This window comes from Podarcis muralis, chromosome 4, assembly GCF_964188315.1.
Source record: "Podarcis muralis chromosome 4, rPodMur119.hap1.1, whole genome shotgun sequence".
NCBI lineage: Eukaryota > Metazoa > Chordata > Lepidosauria > Squamata > Lacertidae > Podarcis > Podarcis muralis.
The window spans coordinates 39,242,689-39,267,051 of NC_135658.1; the positions used below are offsets into that span (position 1 = coordinate 39,242,689).

General features: G+C 42.4%; 1 protein-coding gene across 1 annotated transcript; it reads right to left on the reverse strand.

Annotated features, from left to right (window-relative positions):
* Positions 1 to 9,778: 9,778 nt before the first annotated feature.
* On the reverse strand, positions 9,779 to 22,894 carry BTLA (B and T lymphocyte associated). The gene is made up of 5 exons (XM_077927222.1): positions 22,106 to 22,894; positions 17,940 to 18,233; positions 13,493 to 13,636; positions 12,847 to 12,893; positions 9,779 to 11,343 (listed from the first exon to the last, which is right to left on the reverse strand). The coding sequence occupies exons 1-5, from the start codon at positions 22,173 to 22,175 to the stop codon at positions 11,026 to 11,028; spliced, it is 873 nt and encodes a 290-aa protein (XP_077783348.1). The 5' UTR covers positions 22,176 to 22,894; the 3' UTR covers positions 9,779 to 11,025.
* Positions 22,895 to 24,363: the final 1,469 nt, after the last annotated feature.

Below are 24,363 nucleotides of genomic sequence, written 5' to 3' on the forward strand. Positions count from 1 at the left end.
TATCCCAGAATACTAGCTGTGTAACCATATACTGGGAACAGTAGAGACTTACTCAGTTTGAAATATCCATTTTGTAAGAGAATCTTGTCCTTATGACTACAACACTCCCAGCCCCCTCTAAATCTTTCAGCAACTTTCTGTTTTGCTAACTATGTCTGGTTTAGCAATAGGGTAGTAGTTTAGGCTTTCCACAGGTGGATGATCACAATCATGGTGAATTCATTATCTGAAACACCACAAACTACTCACAACAAGTGGGTATCAGCAGACTTAGGGGCACTAAAAATAAATATTCAGGGGTAAATCACTAAGGGGTGGAATGGCCCAGCGAACACTGAGTGTGCTCAACAAACACACAATGCTAGCTGACTGACACTTGTTGGAGGGGGAGGAAAATGGACTGCTCAGGAAGAGAGCATGGTTGGTTGTTTGGAATCCTGAGCAGTAAAACTCTACACTATTGCAGTTTCCCACTTGTCCTTCCTGGGCCACATTCCCAAACAGAAGTTTCTAATAACAAAACCTTTTGCCAGCAGAACAAGTGTACCACTAAGAGACTTTAACTTGGCTCTACACTGAATGCTATCCAAAGATTCTAGATAACTAGGGAGCCATGTAGATGGTCCTTTGGGCTCATGTAAGCCTTGGATTTATATTATTCATTCATTCATTCATTCATTCATTCATTCTCCTGTCACACAGACAGTTCTGTCATAGCACAAAGAACAACTGCATCACAGAATTGCTTCTTCCCTATTTATTTACACCCAGTGCTTTTTTTGCTTAAAAAATGCATGTGTACTCTCATTTTAACTCAAGAAAATCACCATTTTATAGCTCAAATCAGGAAGACTAAATACAGTAAATGGACATCGGGGGTAGCAGTGGAACTGACGATTCACTGTGCTAGAGAAGAAACTATTTTTTAAAATAATTTTTCAGTTTCTTCTCCTGTTAGATTCACAAAATGTTTAGGGGTATGCATCCCCCTGCATCTCCCCAGAAAAATCACTGTTTACACCTATTAAAAATTGTTCTTAAATGCTACCCTTTTGACATAACTGTTGTGCCTCTTTTGTGAGGTCATCCACTGGTTGCACAAACTTTAACAATGAAACACCAACACTCTTAATAAACCTTTTGTTCCCACATGTACTTCAAGTTTACACCCTCTAGATTGCTTTCTTCCAACTGAGAATGCAGAGTTTTCCCCAAAGTTTTTCACAGTGACTCCAGCTGTGAAAGTTCATGGGAGATTTGCTCTCGTTTTGGCTCCTTTTCAGAAGTTGCTATGTAGCTCACTCCTTCACATGTTTATTCAAAAGCAATTACCACTAAAGTTGATAAGACTTGCTCCAACTAAATAAGTCTGCATAGGGCATGGATTTGAGAAAAATAACAATGGGCTTATTATTTCGAATTAGGAGATCAAACTATAAATCGGTAATAGAAGAGTTATTTTCAAAACCCTAAAACGGGTGTTTCCAATCTTTTGGATTTATCTTCGCAAGCATTGCCATTTCCATTTTTAGAAGGCTAGAAAGTCATGGGAAAAATCCTCCCCCTTCCAGCAATGGAATGAATCAATATATCAGATTTCAGAAGGATGCCCTCCAGTTTGTGCACAGCAGTTTAAAGTTACAGCTGTCTTTTCATGGCTGACTTTTTAAACAGTTGTTTTGCACACTCCACAATACAATCCTGTACATGTCTATTCAGAAGGCATGCCCATTAAGTTCAGTGGGGATTACTCCCAGATGAGGATTGTGGCCTAACTCACAGAAATACCAAAGGTGTTGTGGGCTTTGAAGACGCTCGAACTCAGGACAAAAGGGAGTAACATGCTAAGAGGAAGGCATGCTTGGCAAACCCTCACCGTGATCAACTCCTGCCCAGAAACCTATGTCCCCACTGTGGAAGGATGTGTGGATCCAGAATTGGCCTCCTTACACTGTCACTGCTAAAACCATGTTTTGGAAAACAATCTTACTCGGCTACAAGTGATCACCAAAGAAGAAGAAGTATGCATTTGTGTGTGCTTTGCCTGTGTGGAAGTATGAAGAATAAAACTGTGAGAATCTATTAGGTATTGTTAAATTTATTAACAACACATTCAAGTTCAATATAAAGCAAGCTCTCATTGGCTTTTCTGGGGGGAAAACCTTCTTGGATTTCTAAGTTCATTATTGCTTTTAAATGTGGAAAATATTTGATAAGTGTCAAAGGAAACGCTGATGAGTAATTGTGTGGGGCTGGGCATTAAAAGTGCAGGTCCTTATAAAGTTAAAATCTCTGGGGATTTTAGCTTTGTATTTTTATTTTTTATCTGCTTGGTTGAACTTTTTTTGGTTATCTGTCATGGAAATATTGAGAGCTTTTTGGATTATGTTGGCAATGAATGTGGGAAATATAGATTCAGCAAGTCCATTGAACAAACAAACAGACCCTTATTGCCTCAAATCTAATTGTGAACACATAATAGCTAGTTTAGAAGAGGGAAACATTTTGTCCAGCTCCAACATGGGACTGGGGAACTTTTGGCCCTCCAGATGTTGCTAGACTACAGCTCCCAACTTTCCTGATCAATGGCCCTTCCTGGTTGGAGTTGGTGGGACTTGGAGTCCACCAACATCTGGAGGGCCACAGGTTCTCCAGCTATGCTCTAGCAGCATCATGCCCATCCTTCTTGGGTGGGTTTGGCCCCTTACCTAATAGTGCTCCTGAGTATGTACCTTTATTTGAGGACACTTGCAGCTGAGGCAAAACTTTTCCACTTCTATGACACTGGGTGCTCTTCTCTCTGCTATTATGGATTCCCTGACTGGAAGAACAGTAACCAAATCCAACCACCTTCTTTGGTTCCTCTGTTAGCAACCACATTTGATTACCAGGCAGGGCTGGATGTAGACCACAGACAGAGAACCTCAGGCCTCTCTAAATGGCCTTCTAGATTATTCTCAAGGCACACACCATCCTGAGCCACATCCCTCACCCTCCTTTGCACCCTCCTTCAGTGTTTTCGGCTGGCTGGAATATGTCTGTGAATTCGGGTAATGCTCCCTCCATGTCTGGATGGAAGACAAAGAAGGGTTTGTGAGTGAGTAGAAACTTGTCCACTGCATGAGGGTAAAATTCACATTTGTTTATCAGCCCTTTTGCCTCTGGCCTCACCTGCCATTGATGTGGCCCCTGGAACATTGGCTAGAGGAGATGAGGAACATTGGCTGAAAAGGTTCCCACCCTGATGCACTTCACGCAAACTTCCACAAAATGCCACATTATCAAGCCAACAACCACATCTACTGCCACCTCTCACTTCTCCTGTCCAACCAAGGACCTCTGCATTGGTCTGGGGTGAGATTAAAATGGAGGAATAGCAGTGAAGACAGTGACTAGTGCTTCAATTCTCCAGCAGGGAATGCCCTCTCACCTGGAGCCGTAAGTACAGACATAGAGTCTCCCTTCAAATGCTGTAGTGTAATGGATCAGTGCGTCTGGCTGTTAACCAGAAGGTTGGTGGTTCGAGACCACCGAGGGATGGCTGTGGGCAAGATTCCTGCATTGCAGGGGGTTGCACTAAATAACTCCCAGGGTTCCTTCCAATTTTATGATTTTGTAAGGCTGTACATGAGTGTGGTGGCATGACCCCTGCACAGATTGGTACTGAAGGCGGTGAAAGACCCATGTGGTCCCACCTCAGGCATTGCTTCAGAGTATGGAGGGGGGCATTTGAACCTCCATCTAACATACCTTGCAAGGTTATTACCGTATTGGCCCGAATATAAGCCCCACCTTTAAAATTGGAGGGGGGGGGAGAAAAAAAGAAAAAATGCCGAAATATATGCCACTCCATTCCTTGCTGCTCCTGGCTGTATCCTGGGCGGGGGGGGGGGGGGAGCCACACTGCGTTGCCGGTGGCCTTTCCCCTTCCTTGCTCTCTCCCTTTCTGGTCTTGGGAGAGAGGATGGGGGACTACGCACGGGGCGGGTGCTGATTTGCCACACTCCTGGCGCTGTTTGCCCAGCGCTCCTGGCTGCATACTGTAAGGTTGAGAATATAAGCTGCACTTTAACTTTTCACGGTAGGAATTTTGGGGGGAAAGTGAGGCTTATATTCAGGCTAATATGGTATGTGGCTAAGAGGAGGGGAGGACCATGTAGGTCACACTGAAGTCCTTGGAAGTTATTAAGCGTAATACAAAGAAATATTAATGCAATAAAAATAAAGTGGCAATGTGTGCAGGATTCTGCCTTCTGGTTCTCTTAATATGTGCTTCAGAAAGTAGATCTAGTAATTATGGGCAATTGGTAGCATCTCAAAAGCTGAGAGCAGGGTAGGCAATCAGCTGAAATGGAGCAACAACTGACATGCTAAACACACATAGAGGAACACACATAGCAACACACATAGAGGAACAGGGTGGTTGGTGAATTGAACAGTGTCTCTTTTCTGGGTGTTTTTCTTAAAAAAATACGTTTGTCATAGATTTCTTCTAACCAGATCAGTGCTACTGCCTAATCTACAGCCATCTAGTGGTCCCCAGTATTAACAACACCTCCAAGAAGCAAATGATTTTGCACGGTGAAAAACTTGAAATTTGTAGATGGCCCCAAATTGGGAGGGGTAGCTCATGCTGCAGAAGCCAGAATCGGGATTCAAGATGACCTGAATGGATTGAAGAACTGGGCCAAAGCTAACAAAATGAATTTCAGCAGGGACAATTCAACTGACATTGCTTGTAGGGTTAAAAGAAGTTTTGTAAGGAGTAATTTATAAATTATTGTGAAGAGAATTAAGAATAGTTGTAGTGGAAATCTGAGTTTATAGCAATAACTATAGTAACAAAATGCATAATTAGAAAGACTTTAGAAAACCATCAGTCGAGGTTGAAGGAAGACTCAGACTGTGATAGCCAAAAGTTTTGAAATGATGTTTAAAAGGATGTTATGCTGGAAAATATGTGTAAAAACTAATAAAAATTATTTATATAAAATAAATTGAATTTCAGTGGGGAGAAAAGTAAGTCTTATGCACACACTGCCCAGGAACGGAACCCCTGCACAAAATGTTTGCCACCTGTATGTATGTTACATAAATTATGCAGTTTCACCACCACAGATAGCAAGACCAATAAAGTAGGGTTGCGTTTGTTTGTTTTTTGCAGCATACAAACTGCAGTAGTACGAAAGGAGCACTGCCTGCAGCAAATGCACAGAATGGAAAACGATGCCTCCTTGCATCCCTAATTGGCAGCCACTCCTGGTGTTCGCTACTCCCCCCCCCTCCCCACATGCTCTATTGGAAAGTACTATTTCACAACATAATGTAATTCCAGGGTGGGGTGGGGAGAAGCTGATGGTGTGGACTCTGCTGTCACGAACACTATATTTTTGCTGCAGTGCTAGCAAACCAATGTTTTAAATGAAATGGGGGGAGCTGCTTCTGGTAGCCTGCCACTGTCCCACCCCAAAAAATAACTTTTGGGGCAGTCTCCCTCGCCCAACCCCCCCCCCCCCAGATTTTTCATTAAAGAACCTAATTTAATCACCTTATGTTGCAGTGGAAAACTGTATTTATCTGGGGATTCCCCACCTAACAAATGTTGGGTGCATTGCTAATACTTCAGGCTGGTCCTAAAGGCAAAACAGTGGAATTTTCAGAAACCGGCAAGATTTTTCCTTAACTATTCCATGGCTACCGCTGCTAAGTAATGCTACTAGCAGCGTACAAGAAGGAAAGGAGACAACAGCCACACATGAAAACCTTCACCACCATCATCAAGATAACAATTCTCTGCTTCAAAAGCACCACCAAAACACCAGTAATATGTTCCTTGGGGGTGAAATCGTCTATAACAATAAGCCTGCTTACTCACAGGTGGTTTGCAAAGATTCATTCAAGCCACCTTTTGGTTTCAGATGATACCACAGTTTGTGTGTCCTTTTTTTTTTTTTAACTCAAGAAGATTCTGAAAGCTAATCTCTGTAGAAAATATTGATTAGGTCAACTAAGCAAAGTGTGCGCATCTATCTATCATCTTTCTATCAATAAATGTTATAGCAGGCATGTCCAAAGTCTGTTTCGGGGGCCTAATCTGGCACGCTGGTCGGTTTAATCCGGCTCCTGTGGCAGATTATTTCCTGGGGTAAAATCCTAAAGAAACCTCAACAAGTTCAATCCCCCCCCCCCCAAAAAAAAGCTGTGTTAAAGGAATTTGTTTCTTTCAGGACTTCAATCATTGTTTAATTTGCCAGATTCAAGGGAATTTTTTTAATGAAATATGCAGGTGCCTCTGATTAACTGAATAGCAGATATGTACATTTTTAAAATACAAGTGCCTATAAAAAGGACAGATTGGAAGCTCAGTCATTAAAAGAGGCACTCACCCTTTCTTGACACACACAAGGAATTCCTCTTCTAAAATGATTTGGCTTGCAACACCACATGCATGCATCAACATTTCAAAACAAAGAATCATTTTCAATGCTCCAGAAATATTGTCTTGACCCACACTCTGATGGCCGCAAATTTAATTAATAGACTACAACTCTATGCACACATGCAAATTTAGATGAACTGAGTAAAATTCCATGCATTTAATACCTACATCTCCATCCCACTCTTTAATCCTAAGTGGTAATGAGTCATCATTTGGGGGGGGGGGGGCAATTAAAAATAAGCAATTCATGTTCACATACATAAATATATATCTTGTTTTTTTCAATCTCAAGAAGTAACAATTCATCAATAAATTAAAAGCAAAACAAAATACGAAACTAGAATGAAAAATACAACGAAAACAGAAAATGTAGATGTTCTAAACCAAATCCAGGCAAGATTCCAAGCTCCTTAAAAAGCATCTAAAATCATTATTACAACACTTGGGCTTGTGGGGGTGGGGCGGGGCTTATGCCTCACCTGTGGCACATAAATCATGAATTGAAATAATACACCTACAGTTAAGTTTGTGAAGAAAGAACAAGAAAGGTGTGGTGTGTTAAGTTGTGGTCGAACATATCAGACGACACAGCGATTCTTCAAACAGCTCTTGTTTATTCAGAGGCAGAACAGAACCGAACTGAAGAGCTCAGTCAGCCTGCTTATATAGAGCTCCAGAACATCGTAACTGTAGCAACTTTCTAAAACTATCCAATCACTGAAGGTCACTTTCGCTCCTTCATTTGCATACAAACTATCCAATCACTGAATGTCACTTTCGATCTTTCTTTTGCATAACTATCTACAGTATCCCCCTGCTGGCCCAGGGTGAGAACTTCAGTACATAACATGGTGTCTACAGGGGAGTTCATTCAAACACCCTCATGTGTTGCAAAAATTCATGGGTGGGTTGCACTGCAAGCCCTTCCCCAATTATTAACATGCATTGCCCACATCCCACATAGACTGTGCATTTAGGAGCTTTCTGAAGGCTGCTTACTGACATGCCGATGTTCTGTGTACAGCTCCTTCATGTACAGGGGATGCTGGGCCAATCAGAATCTGCCCTTGCACGGAGGACTTCTAAGAGTCTACATCTGTACATGGCTTTGTGTCAACACCAGAGAGCAAGGCTACACAGCTAGGAAACCATGAGCTCAGTGGGTGACCTGGGGTCAGTCCTTATCCCTCAACTGAACCTACCTCCTGATCTGCTTGGAGAAAGATACAGAAATGCAATTAATCTGTAAATGGGTAAATAAATAAATATTTAGCTCAATCCTACGCACTTAACATTTGGAAGCAACAGTTTATGACCTACTGGCAGCCATGAAGCATCATTTAAAAAGTTGGACCGGAATCGCCAAATCTAACCAACTGTTGTCTTCTTAAGCATAGATATGGAGCTCCCTGTTTCCGGCGGTGGGAAATGGCTGACTCCCACAAGACCGGACCCCCAGGGTATGAGAGGACTGTCTTGAAGACCCACAGATTGTCCGAGATTGCCGGCATGCATTAAAGTGCAGCCGGCAGCACACTGGGTCACAAAGAGCACGGTCACGGCTGGCACTCTATGATGCCACTCCTGTAGCCGGGAATATCTGTTTGGGAAAATAAATAGATTTGAAAAACAAACAGACATGGTCTGGATTGAAGAAGCTGGGGGAAAAAACCCCCTGCAGAATTGTACAGTCTCTGGTGTATGAGCTCGGACTTCAAAGAGATTCTCATCATGGTGTGTGGATTGCGGAGGTGTTTGGTATTTTTTTTCCTCCTTCCTTAATATCTACAATTGGTTTCTCATGCCAAGCCTCATTAAGAACTTAAATTGCTTTTAAAAAAATGAGTACAGTTGGATAATTGGGTTTTTTTTAAATCAAATGCAAAACTTCAGTCAGTCATTATTCTTAATCTACCCCAGACCTTCAATTTTGGATTGGTAAAGCACGATAACCATCACTGTGTTGTTTTTAAAGGGGACTCACTGATATTTTGTCATTCTATCTGATGTTTACCTGTCAACTCATCCATTGCCCTGAAGTCCGGTTCACATGCACCTCTTAGCACCTATGCCTTTGAGGTGACTCCAAGTTCCAATGTTGACAGCCAGTGACTAACTGGTGGGGCATGGCTGACCTTTTAGACATCACTGAATATGAATGGTGAATATGATGAATGGCATATATATATATATATTCTTCCCCCAAGAGGAAGCCACCATCACAATCATACATTGCCTTATCATTTTTCATTTTTTTCCACCCAAAATTATATCTTATCTGAGCTGCATGCACTTTCACATCCTTTCATCAACGTCATGAACCCACTCTTATCTATACACAGCACTCTTTCCTCTGCAGTCAGTGTGCTTGGTGGCAAGATGCTAAAGCGCTTCCTGTTTTTCTCACATATTGTGTCTTTCATATCAAAAGGGGAGCAACGTGTTCATTAAACCAATACTTTCAATCCTTGGGTTCTTCTACTTCCTGAGAGACACTGTGGGCACTTTTAGCTGAAAGTGTTCTGAAATGATTTCTTGAGTTTTCCTTTTTCATCCCACTATTGACAGTATGTCAAAGCAGAGATTCAGGTACTGGCATCCTTCTGCTTCAGTAATCTGCCAGAGATTAGGCAGGTGGCAACTGGGTACTGGACCTTTTCAAGGGAAATGTCCTTCCCAGAGTCACCAATACTGCCCCCCTTTGTGCTCCTGCTAAGCACCCTTTTATTTTCCCCTGCTTGACTTTTGCTGCTGGTTTTATGATCCCACTTCTTGATTTTATCTCATTCAGCTTTCTTATTATTGATGGTTGCTTCCTTCCTTGGGCTTTATAGAGATAGGTTGCGTTGGACATTGGCTGGCTGAATGAAGAAGCACAGAGGACTCCTCTTGGAAAGTGAAGCCTACTGCAATTCCCTTTTCTACACAAACTGTTAAAGCTGCAGGAGCCCTGCCATCTCCTTCATACGGCCACCCTACATGGACATTGGATCAAACAGGCATGAGATGCCATTATTAAATAAACAAAGAGAAGATAAGAAGGTTCCTGCTGGTTCAGATCAAAGGCCAAGTCTAGAATCCTAGTTTGCCACAGTGGCCAATAACATGTCTCTGGAGAGGTCTACAAGCTTGATATATGAGTGCTATCCTGCTTTTGTTCCTCAGCAGCTTGTATTCAAAGACTTATGAACTCTGAGTGTGAAAGGAACACATATAGCCACTGTGAACATTTGATAGCCCTAACCTCCATGAATTTGCTCACCCCACCACCTTTTAAGCCAGTTTGTGGACTATGCTGGCAGCCATTTCAGCATCTGCAGTGACAGTGAGCAGCAATCATTTATCTATCAACCATAATTTATTGTACACATCTAGTTCTTTTCCAGTTCATTCCTAGTGGAGATAATTACTATAATCTATACAGTAATTGGTTCATTTAGCCTCAAAATTCTTTTGCTTAATATTCTGACTTGGGATATCACTAGTTGAGGATGAGATCAATGAAATACATGATTAAAGTTCTGCTAATTTGGCTTTCAGTCAGTAGAAAATGTATACATTCATTCTACTCACTGAGCACAATTCCAGATGACCAGATTATTGGGCATTCGTCCCAACTTGTTGGCAGGGAGATTAGATGACACCGGCTATTGAATGAGCATTTATTCTCATTTGCAAGGAAGTTTGATGATGTTATGTCAAAGGACACTTTCCAGTGCATTTCCCTGTCACTTTCCTTATTGCAAAAAGCCCAGTCTTTGCGGGAAGGGAGTTTGTTATGCAAAAGCTCTAAATCATTTTAACTGCATTTTAACCTGAATTTGTTGGCATGTGGTTGAATTCCACCTGAAAATAGCAACTATTTTGAAGTGGTCTGAGAGGGCATGTCCACACTTCTGCCTATCCCATGCCTAGAAAGCTTCTCCTGGCATGAGTCCAAGCAGTTTTGTCTTTGTTCTGCCACTTTCCCCTGGAAAACCTGCTCTTTAGCGCTAATTCAGAACAAACATCAATCCAGAGAAAACCTTATTGCTTTGATTCAGTGGTAAAGATTGGGTTTTAGTGGCGGAAAGCAGCAGGGGAAATGCAAGTCTGGATGGGCCCCTTATCTCCTGCAGTCTTTTAGTAAACTGGAAGTGCAAACAAAAGTTGACAGTTTCTCAGAATATTTTTTCTTTTCCTTTTGTTGTAGTATTCCTAAGCTTTCACCATCCAATTCTATGGAAAGCTAGGTAGTGATGGGGATTTGCTTACAGGATTTGTCTCTCTTTGCTGAAGGGATTTAGTAATAAACAGCTAGGCTGCTTATGCAACCAACTGTAATGTGGTTTGATTAGATCAAGGTTTCTGGAAACTAGGACTTGCAGAGCAGCTTATGAAAACAGAATAGATAACATCAGCATGAGAGTCATTTTAACAACCCCAGAATAATAAATAGCATCAATGAATGAACACATGCTCCTAGTGGAAATAGATGGTGCGATACCCATGCACTAAGCAATTATCAGAGTGAAGCTGATGAGAAAGCTTGCAGAGTCACAGTGGAAGAAGCTATATGATGCTAAACAATGAGCGGTTGTCCACATTTAGTGATTCAGTCCAATGGCAGCATATTCTGTAAATTCCGTCTCAGCAGAATGCTGATGTCTCTGAACAGGTTCCCCATAGCTCAGTGTTGCATAAATAAGGGCTTCCTTCTTTTGAGGTAAGAGTTGCTGGGTATTGGAGACACATTCATCACAAGTAGGCTTGGGTGGTGCCCTGGTGGCATTCCAGCAATTGCATTGATTGCCGTAGATGGGATCATCATCTGGAAATTGCAGCACATAAGGCTCAGCAGCTTGATGAAGTGCAGGTATCGTATTGGAGGCATTGCTGCAATGGGCATCTGCATTGCTATTAAGCTGTGGGGGAAACAAGAGTACAATAGATTCATGAAAGAGTGCAGTATCCTAATCACATATCTAGCTAGCAAAGACGACAACCATGTCAGACGTGGACAGTTCAAACATCAGGGAAGATGTCGCTTTTCAAGCCTTCATAAAAATCACAGGTTTCCTCCATCCCTGACCCTCTAGACCTTGTTGGGCTGCAACTCCCATCATCCCTGAGCATTGGCCATGTCTGCTGGGGCTGATGGGAGTTGGAGTCCAACAACATTAGCAGGGTAGCAGGTTGGAGAAGCCATTTTAAATTTTAATACCCAGGATAACATTGAATGCACCTGGATTAAAAGAAGTGCAGTTGACACTCATCAGATTATGTATTGTTTTGATGTGACGTTAGACACAAATGAGATGTGGCACTATTCATGTCTTCAGTACTTGCTAAAAAATCAAATGGTTGATTTTTTTAAAAATAGTGTGGTAGTGATCAGGGTGAACTAGATTGGGATTGCATGTAGAAGAGGAGTGTTAGTCCTTTGTCCCAAACATAGTCCCATTCCCAATGCAATGGCAGGAAAACTCGAATTGGGAGTCTGTGCTGCCAAAAGAAAGATCAGCCATGCAAAGGCTAAAGTCATGATGCCTCATTTGGACCTCTTCTGAGTCTAGAAAAAGCTGAACTTTGGAGCAAAAAACCCAGCTTTGCACAAAACTAAGAACATTTGCCCATATTTCTCCCTCCCTTCTTCCCTCTGTTGTTTCACACTATCTGGTTAAGGTTATTAGCAACTTGGGAGGCAGAATTTGTCCGTGTAGTTCAGTAAGGTGCAATGTCACTGATGGCTAGCATTTAAAACACAACTAAACGCCACTTAAGTTGAAGGCTGAGCTTTCTTCCTGTGTTCGTGAATGAAAATTGCTTCCTTTAAGTGGCAAAGTCCATGAGGTGAAGGTTTTTATATGTATCTTGAAGGGGTTGGAACATAACACGTTAGCCCTCTCCAGGAATTCGAGCTGTAGCTCCATGGTAGAACATCTGCTTTGCCCATAGAAGATTCCAGCTTCAATTCTTGACATCTCCAGGTAGGACTTGGGAAGAATCCTGCCCAAAATCCTGGAGAGCTATTGCCACTCAGTGCAGACAATACTGAGCTCAATGGACCAATGGTTTGACCCATGGGGATTGTACGGATGAGCACCCTAGCTTCACCCCTTGTCATTATTCTCACCTCATAGTGGTATCCATGTGAATCAGGGAGCCTTCCTGTACTTGTGGGGCTCTCCGTGCATTTTAGAACCAAGATTTTCCATGGGTCCAGGAGGCTTGACACAGTCACCCTGCAACTCATGGAGGGAGGTGGGTGATGATTAGGGAGGTAGGGGAAAGCTAGCACACACTTCTCCATGGCCTCAGCTCACGTGATTACTGTACACAGGGACGGAATGCCTGAAAGGGGCTTATGGGCATTTAAGTACCATACTTGGAAATTCAATACCAGGCTCATCAGTCAAGAAACCTACCACATTCATTTCACTTTGCGAGATTGATGGGCCCTTATTGCTGTTCACTGGAAAGGAAAAGAAAAACTATTGATGGAACAACATTTGGATAGTTCGTCACATTCATTGTACAAAAACAAGAACGCAGCTTGTGAAAATGCCCTGTCTCATAAAAAGGGGATCAAGGAAATCCTTACCAAATTTTATGGATAGGCCAAAACTGCTATGCTGTTATAATGAAAGTCAGGCAATAAGTATTTAAAATAAGTAGCTTTTATCCAAGACTATGAGTTTTGGAAGATAGTCACGGAAGCGGTCCCAAGACACTTTTTATTTATTTATCCTCAGGTAGAACAGAAATGGGGGTGGCGCCACTTCCCCCCACCCCGGTCAAGGCACATAGTGGTTCCCGAGATTGGTCAACTTATTTTGACCCATAAGGCAGAAACCCCCCACAAACACCTCGCCCCAAGAATAAAATATGATCATAATAAATTTAGAAGTAGCCATTTGCTGCAGTTCTGTAACACTCAAACTCAACTGCCTCACTCTGCCTGTGGGTAGGTTCAGCCCTGGTAATATGAGAAATGGAAAGATATTTGAGTAGCAGAAGTGAGACAGCCCAGGGAAAAGAGGGGGAAACTAGAGAGATCTTGAGCGAATTCACCTTGATGCTTCCTTATGCAGCACAGCAGGCCCAAGCAGCTCAAAATGAAGAGGCACAGTGGTCCCAGGAATGACAGGAAATAAATAATCAGCTTCATGTCCTTTCCAGCTGCTTCATTATCTTCTGCAGTAGCATTTTCAGATTCTGTTATTTTATTGTGATCTGTTATTATTATTGTTGTTGTTGCTATAATTACTATTTACATTTGCTATTGTCCTAATGCCAAAGCAACATAATGTTATATTTCAATATAGCAATGCAATTATTAATCATAAAGCAAATACAATGAGCTGAGCAGTTAAAATCTCCCCTCAGCCCCCTACCAAAGCAGAATTTACCATCAGTTAACTTAACAGGGGTGAAATAACCAATATGGTAAAAGTTAAACACTGTTTAAAAGTAAGCATTCTCAGAAAGAGAAAGAGCATTCAAAAGTCAATAAAAATAAAAATAGCATGCTTCCTAACAGAAGTAATCTGCTTGATCCAGAATGGTTTCACAAGGGTCATTGACAATACATTATGATCTCTAAATGTTCTTAATGCAACCTAGAAAGCCAGAGAGGCTATAATGAGGGTCAAACTACAGGGTAGGCAGGAGGATCCAGAATTCATCAGTGTTTTTGTAGAGGAGGGCAGAAGATGCTGAAATGAGGCAAATAAGGGCAAATGAGGCACTGCTCCAATAATCTGAGTTTGCTCTCCTCCAGTTCATGCCTGCCTGCCTTCTTACTAACATTCACTCCGGGGTGGCACAGCCCATCATCTTCCTCCTCAGTCTCAATGTAGCTATTGTTGAACTCAGCAAGGAGGAGGATCCCTGGAGGGGGAAACATTTCACGCTTTCGCCCCATACTGTTTTCATTACCAAAATAGCTCCTTCAACCTATTAGAGCCCTAGTTGCCCTGAGCCCCAGTTGAAAGGATGGGTGTGTCATGGAACTGCATGCTGGGTAGCCGCCGACACACCATCTCTGTGTTTGGAGCATGGCAGAAGAGCCTCTACAAGCAGACCAATATACAGTACATGTGTAGAACTCCGTGAGGAGGGGAGCCATGACCTAGTCAGGGTTCTCTCTTTCTCAGAGACACACTTCAAAAGGATGGATGACAGGAAGAAGAAGAAGAGTTTAGATCTGATATCCCGCTTTAACGGCTAACATTCTCCTTTCCTTTCCTCCCCCACAACAAACACTCTGTGAGGTGAGTGAGGCTGAGAGACTTCAGAGAAGTGTGACTAGCCCAAGGTCACCCAGCAGCTGCATGTGGAGGAGCGGAGACGCGAACCCGGTTCACCAGATTATGAGTCCACTGCTCTTAATCAGTATACCACACTGGCTCATTTCCACTGGGCACAACAGCAGCAGGGGGTGGGCTAGCCCACTCAGCCCCCATTCACTTTCAGTACTTGGGAGGAGGATCATGTGACACCCCCCCCCACACCCATCCAAGTGTTCTATGATTGGGTGCATGGAGGGAAGAAGTTTTATACAGTACAAGTAGAGACTTGAAACTCAGCCTCAAAGTAAACCTGATATTAAACTTATCTGTGAAACCTTTGCTTGAGATTCTTTTTTCTTTCTTTCATAAAACAAACTAACAGCAGTCATGAGGCTGGGGTGAGGGAGCAGGTGTTAATTCTGGCCGGAAAACTGGCAGGGTAGGAGAGTATTGACCTCTCCTCATGTGCCACACGATGGCATTACCTGTGCCATCCTTCCATTGCCTCCCTGAAATTGCTCTTTGCATCAGATAGCAACATTGGGGTGAATTAACAGTTTGAGAGAGAGATAATTTTCAGTAGGAAAACATCATGGGGGAGAAGTTGGATAAACCCTAACCCTAGCCCTTTCTTCAGTTTTGATGCAGATGTTGTTGGGATGGGGCTTATGACTATTTTTAGGTTTTTGTGTGTTTTTTAAAGAGAGAAGTACTGTATCCCAACTATGTGTGTCAAAAGTCACATTTAGCTCAACCCTTAGAGAACTGAAACTAAGGTAAGTCAATTTGAGATCAGCTATAGCAGGGGTCAGCAAACTTTTTCAGCAGGAGGCCTGTCCACTGTCCCTCAGACCTTGTGCAGGGGCCGGACTATATTTTGAAGGAAGAAAAAAAATGCCCAACAAATAACCCAGAGATGCATTTTAAATAAAAGGACACATTCTACTCATGTAAAAACATGCTGATTCCTGGACCGTCCACAGGCCGATTTAGAAGGTGATTGGTCCGGATCTGGCCCCCGGGCCTTAGTTTGCCTACCCATGCACTATAGTAAGAGTTGCACAGCCTTAGGTGTGCTTGTTTTGTATTTCAGCCTCTTGTGGGATTTTTATTTTGTAAAGGTTTCAGCATTTCAATTTTATACAGGCCATTTCTTAAGCTCAAATGTAAGTTCTGGGCAATGTGACCCTCTTGATGAATTTACATACACAGAAAGTCCAAATACCAATTTGAGACATTTAGATGTTACAACATGGGCTGTTTGGCACTCTGTACAGGTTTCATTTCTTTGCACTACTAGACAGCCTATTTTTTGTGAGATGACTGATAAGGCTACCGCTCTACACATTGTTTGCAAATAAGGGAGCCGTGATGTCTTTGATGTGTGATGAACATTTTGTAACTGCAGCACTTGGGTTTAACTGTTTTCTGCAATGAACCCCATCAAGATTTGGAAAACTGAAATACCGCAAAGCATGGAACAAATGAGCAACTCTTAGCCAACGTTCACACCATATATTTAAATCACTATGATACCACTTTAATCAAACAGGACTTCCCCCCAAAAAAGAATTCTGGGAGATATACCCAGTGCTTTTTTCTGGGGGGATGCAGGGGGACGCATAGCCCTAAACATTTTGTGAATCTACCCCTAAACGTTTTTTAAGAAAAAAAGCACTGGATATACCTTTCTCCATGCACGGCCTTCAAGACATCTTACAAGTAAAACATTTATGTATACTGCTATTATTTATTAAATTTGTATACTTCCCATCACCTGAAGATCACAACATAAAAAGAAAAACAGAAAATACATACTAAAACAAAAGCAAAACAATAACCCCCCCCCTCTCCCAAACACGTTTTAAAGGACATAGAATGTTAATCAGCCAAAGGCCTGCTTTATAGAGAAACGTTTTCCCCTGGCGCCTAAAGATATGTAATGAAGGCGCCAGGTGAGCCTTCTTGAGGAGAGCATTCCACAAACAAGGAGCCACCACAGAAAAGGCACGTTCTTGTGTTGCTGCCCTCTGGAACTCTCACATAGAAGGTACATGAAGAAGGGCATCAGATGATGATCACAGGGTCTGAATCGCTTCATATGGGGAGAGGCGGTCCTTGAGGTGATGATGATGCACCCTTCATAACTAAGTCCCACGGCAGGTTGCAACAATTTAATACACATCATTAGAAGCAGTTTAATGCACATGGCAAACTTAGGTCTATTCATTTCAGTGGGTTTACTCCGAGTATAACTCAGTTGGAAACAAGTCCCTTTTCTAATAGCAGTCACACACTTCACTATAGATTATGCTGCCTCCCCGGGCTCACAGTGTCATCAGAAGAGTTCAGCTTGTTGTCTGTTCCAGCTCTACTGTTCTATGATTCTATGACCAAGAGAGAAGTGCTGGATTGTGGGAGTTTGCGCAGAAGGGGGCAGATGCCCTTGTGGCAGTTTTGGAGTGGTGGCAAATTACAGGCTTTCTCCTGAGCATGTCCCTGTGTATGTGCCCCTATCCAACTTTGCCTTGCTCCAAAGGGGAAGAGAAATTCAAAGTATCAGTGTGGGGTGGCCTTTCTAAGCCTCCCATGCCCTCCATTCAGGCTCCACCTGAACCAGAACTTGAAAAGATGGATTCAGGGAGGCTCAGGAAACCATGTTGAAAGGATCAATTTTCAAGTACCCCCCCCAACTGCTTTGAAGCTCAGCTGGATTTCCAAGCCTCCCTTATTCCTTGGAGAGCTCACCTGCTACTGATCCTTTCAATCTCCAATTTCAAATCACTCTCTTCATCCTTCTCAACTGCTGCCACTGGGCTAAACATGCTGAGATGGAGAAGCGGGGCAGCAGTGCAGACCATTGTTGCCTATTGCAAAATTTGTAGATCCAGCATTGTAAGAGAGGCAGAGCGTGCAACATGGCTGGGCCTTTTGACAGTTGGCTTTCTATACTGTACTAAAGAGTGCTGCACACAGATAAGAGGAAAGGGTTAACCTGCAGCATCCCAGAGGTGCTTAGAGAAGAGGAAATAAAATCAATGTACAGTTGAAACCTTGATTGTGTTGATGTGCATTTCTTGAGCAGAGCAAGAACATAAACAAATGACTGCAGGGCTATAAGCACCAGGCAACTGACCAGGAGGCTGACTGAATTGCCCATAGGCTTGTTGCTGAAAACAATGAATTGGAAAAAGGCCCTCATTCTTGGAATTGCTTATGATGCTTACCTTGTACAATGACTTGTATTTCATGACCTGGGAGTATGCTTTCCCCCATAGTAGCTTGACACTGATAGCGTCCACTGTCATTCTTAGAAATAGGCAAAAATTCCAAAACAAAATCATGGCCTTTCCAAAAAATATTGTGTCTTTGTCCTTGAGGCAGAATTTCACTGTTCCTGTACCAATTTATCGTAAGATTCTCTTGGCAATCCATCACTGGGCACTTTATACTGAATGAAACACCAGCATTTATCGTGTAGTTGGTTCCCCTTCGGACAGAAATAGTGCAGTTTTCATTCCCTGGAAGAAAAATGTGGGGTGGAAATTACGCCTGACACACCTCAGATATTTTTGCATTGTTAGCAATAATCATTTCATTGGCGTCTTGTTGGTTTTCCCATCCATGCAATACCTTTCTACAGGCAATGCTTTAGATGAGAAGAGCTGATTGGCAAGCTAATATGACATAAAATATTGACATCAGTCATCTGTTATTGGTTTAATCACAGCCAAGATATTTATAAATTATTATTATTATTGTTTTTAGTATATTTATTTCTATCCCTTTACCCCAGACTGGAACTCATGGCGGCTTACAGATAAACCAGAACAAGCTTAAAAACAAAGAAAAGACAATTATTTAAAAGGTAATTAAACACTAACAGAATCAAAATGCTATAAAAAGAACCATTAAAAACATAAACAATAACTACACATCCCAACAACACCCCTTTCCTAAAAAAAAGAACAGTCAGTTCCCAAAGGCCTGTTGGAACAAGTCTTCACCTGCCAGCAGGAGGTCAGCAATGACACAGCCAATCTAACTTCTTTAAGGAGGGAGTTCCAAAGTCTGGGAGCAGACACCATGAAGGCCCTGTCCATGTGGGTGGTGGGACCAAGAGAGTTCAGAGCCTGGACAGGTTTGTATCAGGGAATGTGGTATTTCAGAAACCTGGACCTTGGCATCAGAAGTCTGTTATCAGAAGTCTGGGTGGTCAAACAGTTACTTCTTGCTAAGCCCTATTATTCTTCCTGGACACTGAGGTCCAGCTCCGAGGGCCTTCTGGAGGTTCCCTGATTGCGAGAAGTGACATTACAGGGAACCAGACAGAGGGCATTCTAGGTAGTGACGCCCGCCCTGTGGAAAGCCCTCCCATCAGATGTCAAGGAAATAAACAACTATCTGACTATTAGAAGACATCTGAAGGCAGCCCTGTTTAGGGAAGTTTTTCATGTTTGATGTTTTATAGTGTTTTAAATATTCTGTTGGGAGCCACCCAGAGTGGCTGGGGAAACCCTGCCAGATGGGCGGGGTTCTATCATCTATCTATCTATCTATCTATCTATCTATCTATCTATCTATCATCTATCATCTATCGTATATATTTCAAAATCATGTTGAAAGTTTTGGGCTGGTGCAGCTAACTTCCATCAACCCCAGGAATTCACAGCCTACCAGGACACTTCCTGCACCCTTCAAACCCAGCAGCTTCAGCGCCCTTACCAATGGTAGCCCTTCTTCAATGCCTACTGTGGTCAATGGGGCAGTAGGCATGGGGGAGGGGATTTGATTCCGTTTGCATTTAAAGGTGAACCTACCTAATTTGCACAGCATGCAAACTGAAACACAGCCAACATCCTAAATTCAAATTTCTCCAAATTTTGCAGCACAGTTCTCCAGTCAAATAATGTGAGCAAAATTGCATATAGAGTGGTACCTCGGGTTACATACGCTTCAGGTTACAGATTCCGCTAACCCAGAAATAGTACTTCAGGTTAAGAACTTTGCTTCAGGATGAGAACAGAAATCGTGCTCCGGCGGCGCGGCAGCAGCAGCAGCAGGCCCCATTAGCTAAAGTGGTGATTCAGGTTAAGAACAGTTTCAGGTTAAGTACGGACCTCCGGAACGAATTAAGTACTTAACCCGAGGTACCACTGTACCAGGGCAAAGTGTGCATAAGAATGTATACATCAGTGAAAATAACACAAGGAAACATGTTCTATTCAGGGACATTTACTTTGCAGAAATGTGTACATTAGGCACAGGCAAAAGTGGGTATATTATGAGAAATTTGCACTAAAATGCTGATGGATTTATATGGCGACTTAAAAAAAAAAACATATCATGAACTAATGCAGTATGCTAAATTTCAGATTGGAAAAATGAGGAAACTGATTCACCTACCCCCTTCTGACCAGTGACCACAAGGCAACTTCAGCTACAGAAGGTGGAAATGGAACTAGGTGTGTGGCTGAAATTTGAGAACAAGGACTTGTGTGGGGCTTATGTAAATCTGTGGTTTTAGGAGGAAAGCAGATGTAGCAGGCTGCAGCCAGTTTGCCACAAAAAGTGGTAGAAAAGAGTGCTGTTTGGTTGCCTGGGTCAAGTAAGCATAAATGGAATGACACGGTGCGGTTCAATCACTTGATCTGATTTACGAAGTTCAGGCGTTTTAAAAGCCACAACAATATCCTCATGTAAGTCTTGTTCCCCTCCCCACATCTGAATAGAAGAATCTACAATCAAGACCCAAGCACTCTCCCCTCCTATGGTTTCCAGCAAATGGTGGAATTGCTGTCTCTGACCTTGAAGGCAGAACACAGCCATCATGGCTGGTAGCCATCAACAGACTTAGCCTCCAAAACACAAAATTCGTGACGAGGTCGATTGCTGCCCGAAGGTGAGTGCCACTGGTTTCCTAAAATTCAGAAAGACTCTTCAACATCCAGCAGTCCAAATCCTTCAGTTGTGGATGATATGGTATGAGACCACTTGCAAATTTGAAAGGCACGCAAGCATGTGCACACACACACACACACACACACAGAGAGAGAGAGAATGATGCAAAAACATTTCTTTTAAATCTTGGGAACTGAAGAACTAGGGCACACTTCTCTTTGGTACTTTGAGAAACACACATTTGCTGGTTTAACGTGTAGTTTCATACTTGAATATGCACTGCTGAATACAAAAGAAAGTGTTAATCAACCTGGCATTACTTTATTTATTTGCTGTATTTGTGTCCTACCTTTCCTCCAAGTTGCTCAAGGCAGCATAGATGATTTTCCCTGTCTCCATTTTCCCATCGCAATGACGCTTTCATGTAGGGTTAGGCTGAGAGATAGTGACTGGCTCTCCCATGATCACTGACACCCAGCGGGCAACACCAGTGGGGGGATTTGAACCTGGGTCTCCCTGATCCTAGTCCAACACTATACCCACCTACACCACAGAACAGCCTTTGGTGATAGAGAGCCATTTCACATGTTCTAACGTTTTATTATTCATTGAAGATAAAGTGCTCTGTAAAATGTTTAAAATAAATAAGTAATGTTCCAGGAAAGACAAGCTCCCATTTGTCTGCTCACAGTGGCCATAAAAACATATGGAGGTAAGGTGAAGGTATCTACGAGATGTTTCCAAACATTTGTCTCTCCTCTGCATGGTACAATGGCTGCCACAGTCAAATCATTTCCTGTAAAACATTAGTTGTTTTGCTTCTTTACCTTGAGTTCCAGACTGATTAAAAGCAATAAAATACTGATGCATTTATCAGTCACTTTATTGCAGAGAGAGGATTTCAGAATATTATGCTCTGATTGTTAGAAGCTTTCTCTCTGACCTAAACTCTTATTCTTGGGTAGTTTTATAGTGTGGGTACCTGCAACCTTCCAGCATTGTTAGGCCTCCAATCTCCTCAACAATCAGCCATATTAATTTGCCCTCTGCACTGTATTGTCATATTGCCACTCATTCTCCTGTTTTTTAAACTGGAATGAACAGGATTAGTCATTTCAGCCTGTTTTCATTATATAATGTCTCCATCCTGCTAACGCTCTGCTTGCTCTTCTCTGATACTGCACCCATTATTATATGGAAGACACCAATTCACATATGAAGGGTGGCTGTAATTATTCAGTGAAGAAGAGAAACTTCAGCCCCAATAGAGATATATAGGGTTCGAATATAGATTAATAGTGGCTTCTCTGTTAGGACTGAAGCCTGGTGTGAAATATTCAAAGGATGAGAATAAGGCCCATTATTGTATTATTTAACCTAATTTGAGCTGTAGCCTGAACTTAACAGTTATGTCTAGCCACCTGAAAACATTTAGAAATCAAGGTTTCACACACGTTTCACTGGCATTCAGATAGATACGGCCATATCTTACCATGTGCCCACGTATTCTCCAGCGTCAGCATCAGAAAGAGGGAGCGCATTGCAAAGCTACCTGCGTACATGGCCTGGAATGTAGCTTCACTTCATAGTCATCATGGAAAAGAAAGCTGATCCGTCGGGATGAAACTGTTTTTCTGGTGCAGTTTCAGCAGCTTCTTAATTCGGCTTGTGGAGGCTCATGTAGAAACACTTCAGTTACCTCAAGAAAGTGAGCCAGACTGGAGGCGTGAGGGGATGTGAAAGAGCTCTGCCACGCTCACAACAAATCAAATTTGCTCACCGTAGAACTTCCTGCAGCCGCTGCTGGTTTCCAAAGCCTCTTGCCTCCAAAACCAGACAGAATGAAAGGGGGGGGGGTTGTGTGTGGGGGTTTTTTTGCACCTTGAAAGAAGAACTGGTGGATGGAAACAAAATGAAATCAGCAGAACATTTTTTCAAACAGCAGCTTCAATTTTTTTAAAAGCATTTGAAAAAGTAAACATTTTTTGAAAAAATAAAGAATTGTTGCAGCACCTCATTTGGATGTCTTCTTTTGGAAATTCATGTCACTCCTTCTAAGAGCGAACTCATGTGCTGAGTGCCAACGAAGTTGTAACCAAAATGGGAGAGCAGTGCTATTTTTCTAGAAAAAGAGATGCTGGAACTCCCCACAAATGCCTCCCTCATTCTCTTATAATGGCCATGGCGCCCACCTGAGAGGTGCCAGAACTGAATTCCGGCTGAAGAAAAAGCCCTGTAGAATCAGCATGCTCAGTGGGAACTCTGAATTTTGCAGAGGGGCAACAAATAAAAATACTCACACCACTGGGACAACCCTCCCTCCAAGAACCTTCACGTCAACCCTATGAGGACTGCACATGCTCAGTAGCCATGGAGTGGTGGCAAGCAGTTGCAGAATGGCTTGATGAAGGAGGGCCTGGCTGGCACCCTGAGCAGGAATACCTGTGTTAGGAAATAAGAATATGCTGCAACATTTTGTTGCCCCTGCCACTTGTACACATAACAACATGACTGAACAGAATTTCATAACACAGATCACTTATGGATATTAATGATAGATAGATGATATACTTTTGCATTTTTGTTAAGACAGAGGGAGTTAAGAGATCGTTTCTCTCACCACTGTTAATGCCAGTGAGGTTTCCTCTAATTTTGCCAAGCCAAATTAATATTTTGGGCTAATGCAGATGATGTCCTTCAGCAATGCTTGAGACTATAAGGAAAAGGCTGCAGAAATCTGAGACAGCTGTAGGAGGAAATTTCTATGTCCACAGCCTGCTCCTGATTTCTTTAATATATAGGAAGTTTTGTGGGCAAGAAGGGTCCTTTAATCAGGTTGAAAAATCTTTTCTATTTGTTATTTTAGAAGTTTGCTCACTTAGCTTATCATTGTCTCACATGCAAGAGACATCTGATAACCCGTGGGCTTATTCTGCAAAGGTATCCCAACTATGAAATGCCCTCCCCCTTGGCATACAATTGGCACCAGCTCTGATGAATCTTTGGTGCCATTTGAAAACTCTCCTATTTCAGCAGGCTTTTATGAGAGCTTAGTTACCTTGGACTGGTTTTGGTCCTTCTTGCTGCTATTGAGACTGTTGTGATTTTATCTGCTGCTCTTATTTCTAATTGTGTTTGTCTCCAGACAGATCCACTTGCTTTCAGTTAAAGGTGACATTCCAGAATTTTTGTTGTCAAAAGGATAAAATTATTTCATAGGCCAGCAGTGCTGTCATAATGTCGTCAAAATAGCTACACCTTTACATTAGTCCATCGCGCTGTACAAGAAATAAATTATTCTGGAACCGCCAGGAATGAGAAACCCGAGCCCCGATTTTTATCCAGGTGTTTTCTTCTCCTGGGTATTTGGATAAAACAGGCTTTCCCCAATGTGGAGCCCTGCAGACATTGTTGGTTTCTTAACTCCTATCAGTCCTAGCCAATACGGCCAACAATCAAGGAGGGTGCAAACTGGAGTCCCACATTTGAAGTCCCACAGGCTCCTTATCACTGACTGAAATGACTCTTTTCAAATAAGGAAGCAAAGCCTTTATTTTAGATAATGATTATGCTACAATATAACACATTGACACATTTTTAGGTCCAATCCTAAACTCTAAGCAGGGCATCATGGAGTGCCAACTCGACACTCCCAGTGCTCACACCAACCTGGGTGGAATGTGGAGTGGCAAGCAAAAACACCCCTTTGCTCTGCTAGCAGCCAGGCTGGTGCAGCAAAGAGGATTAGAT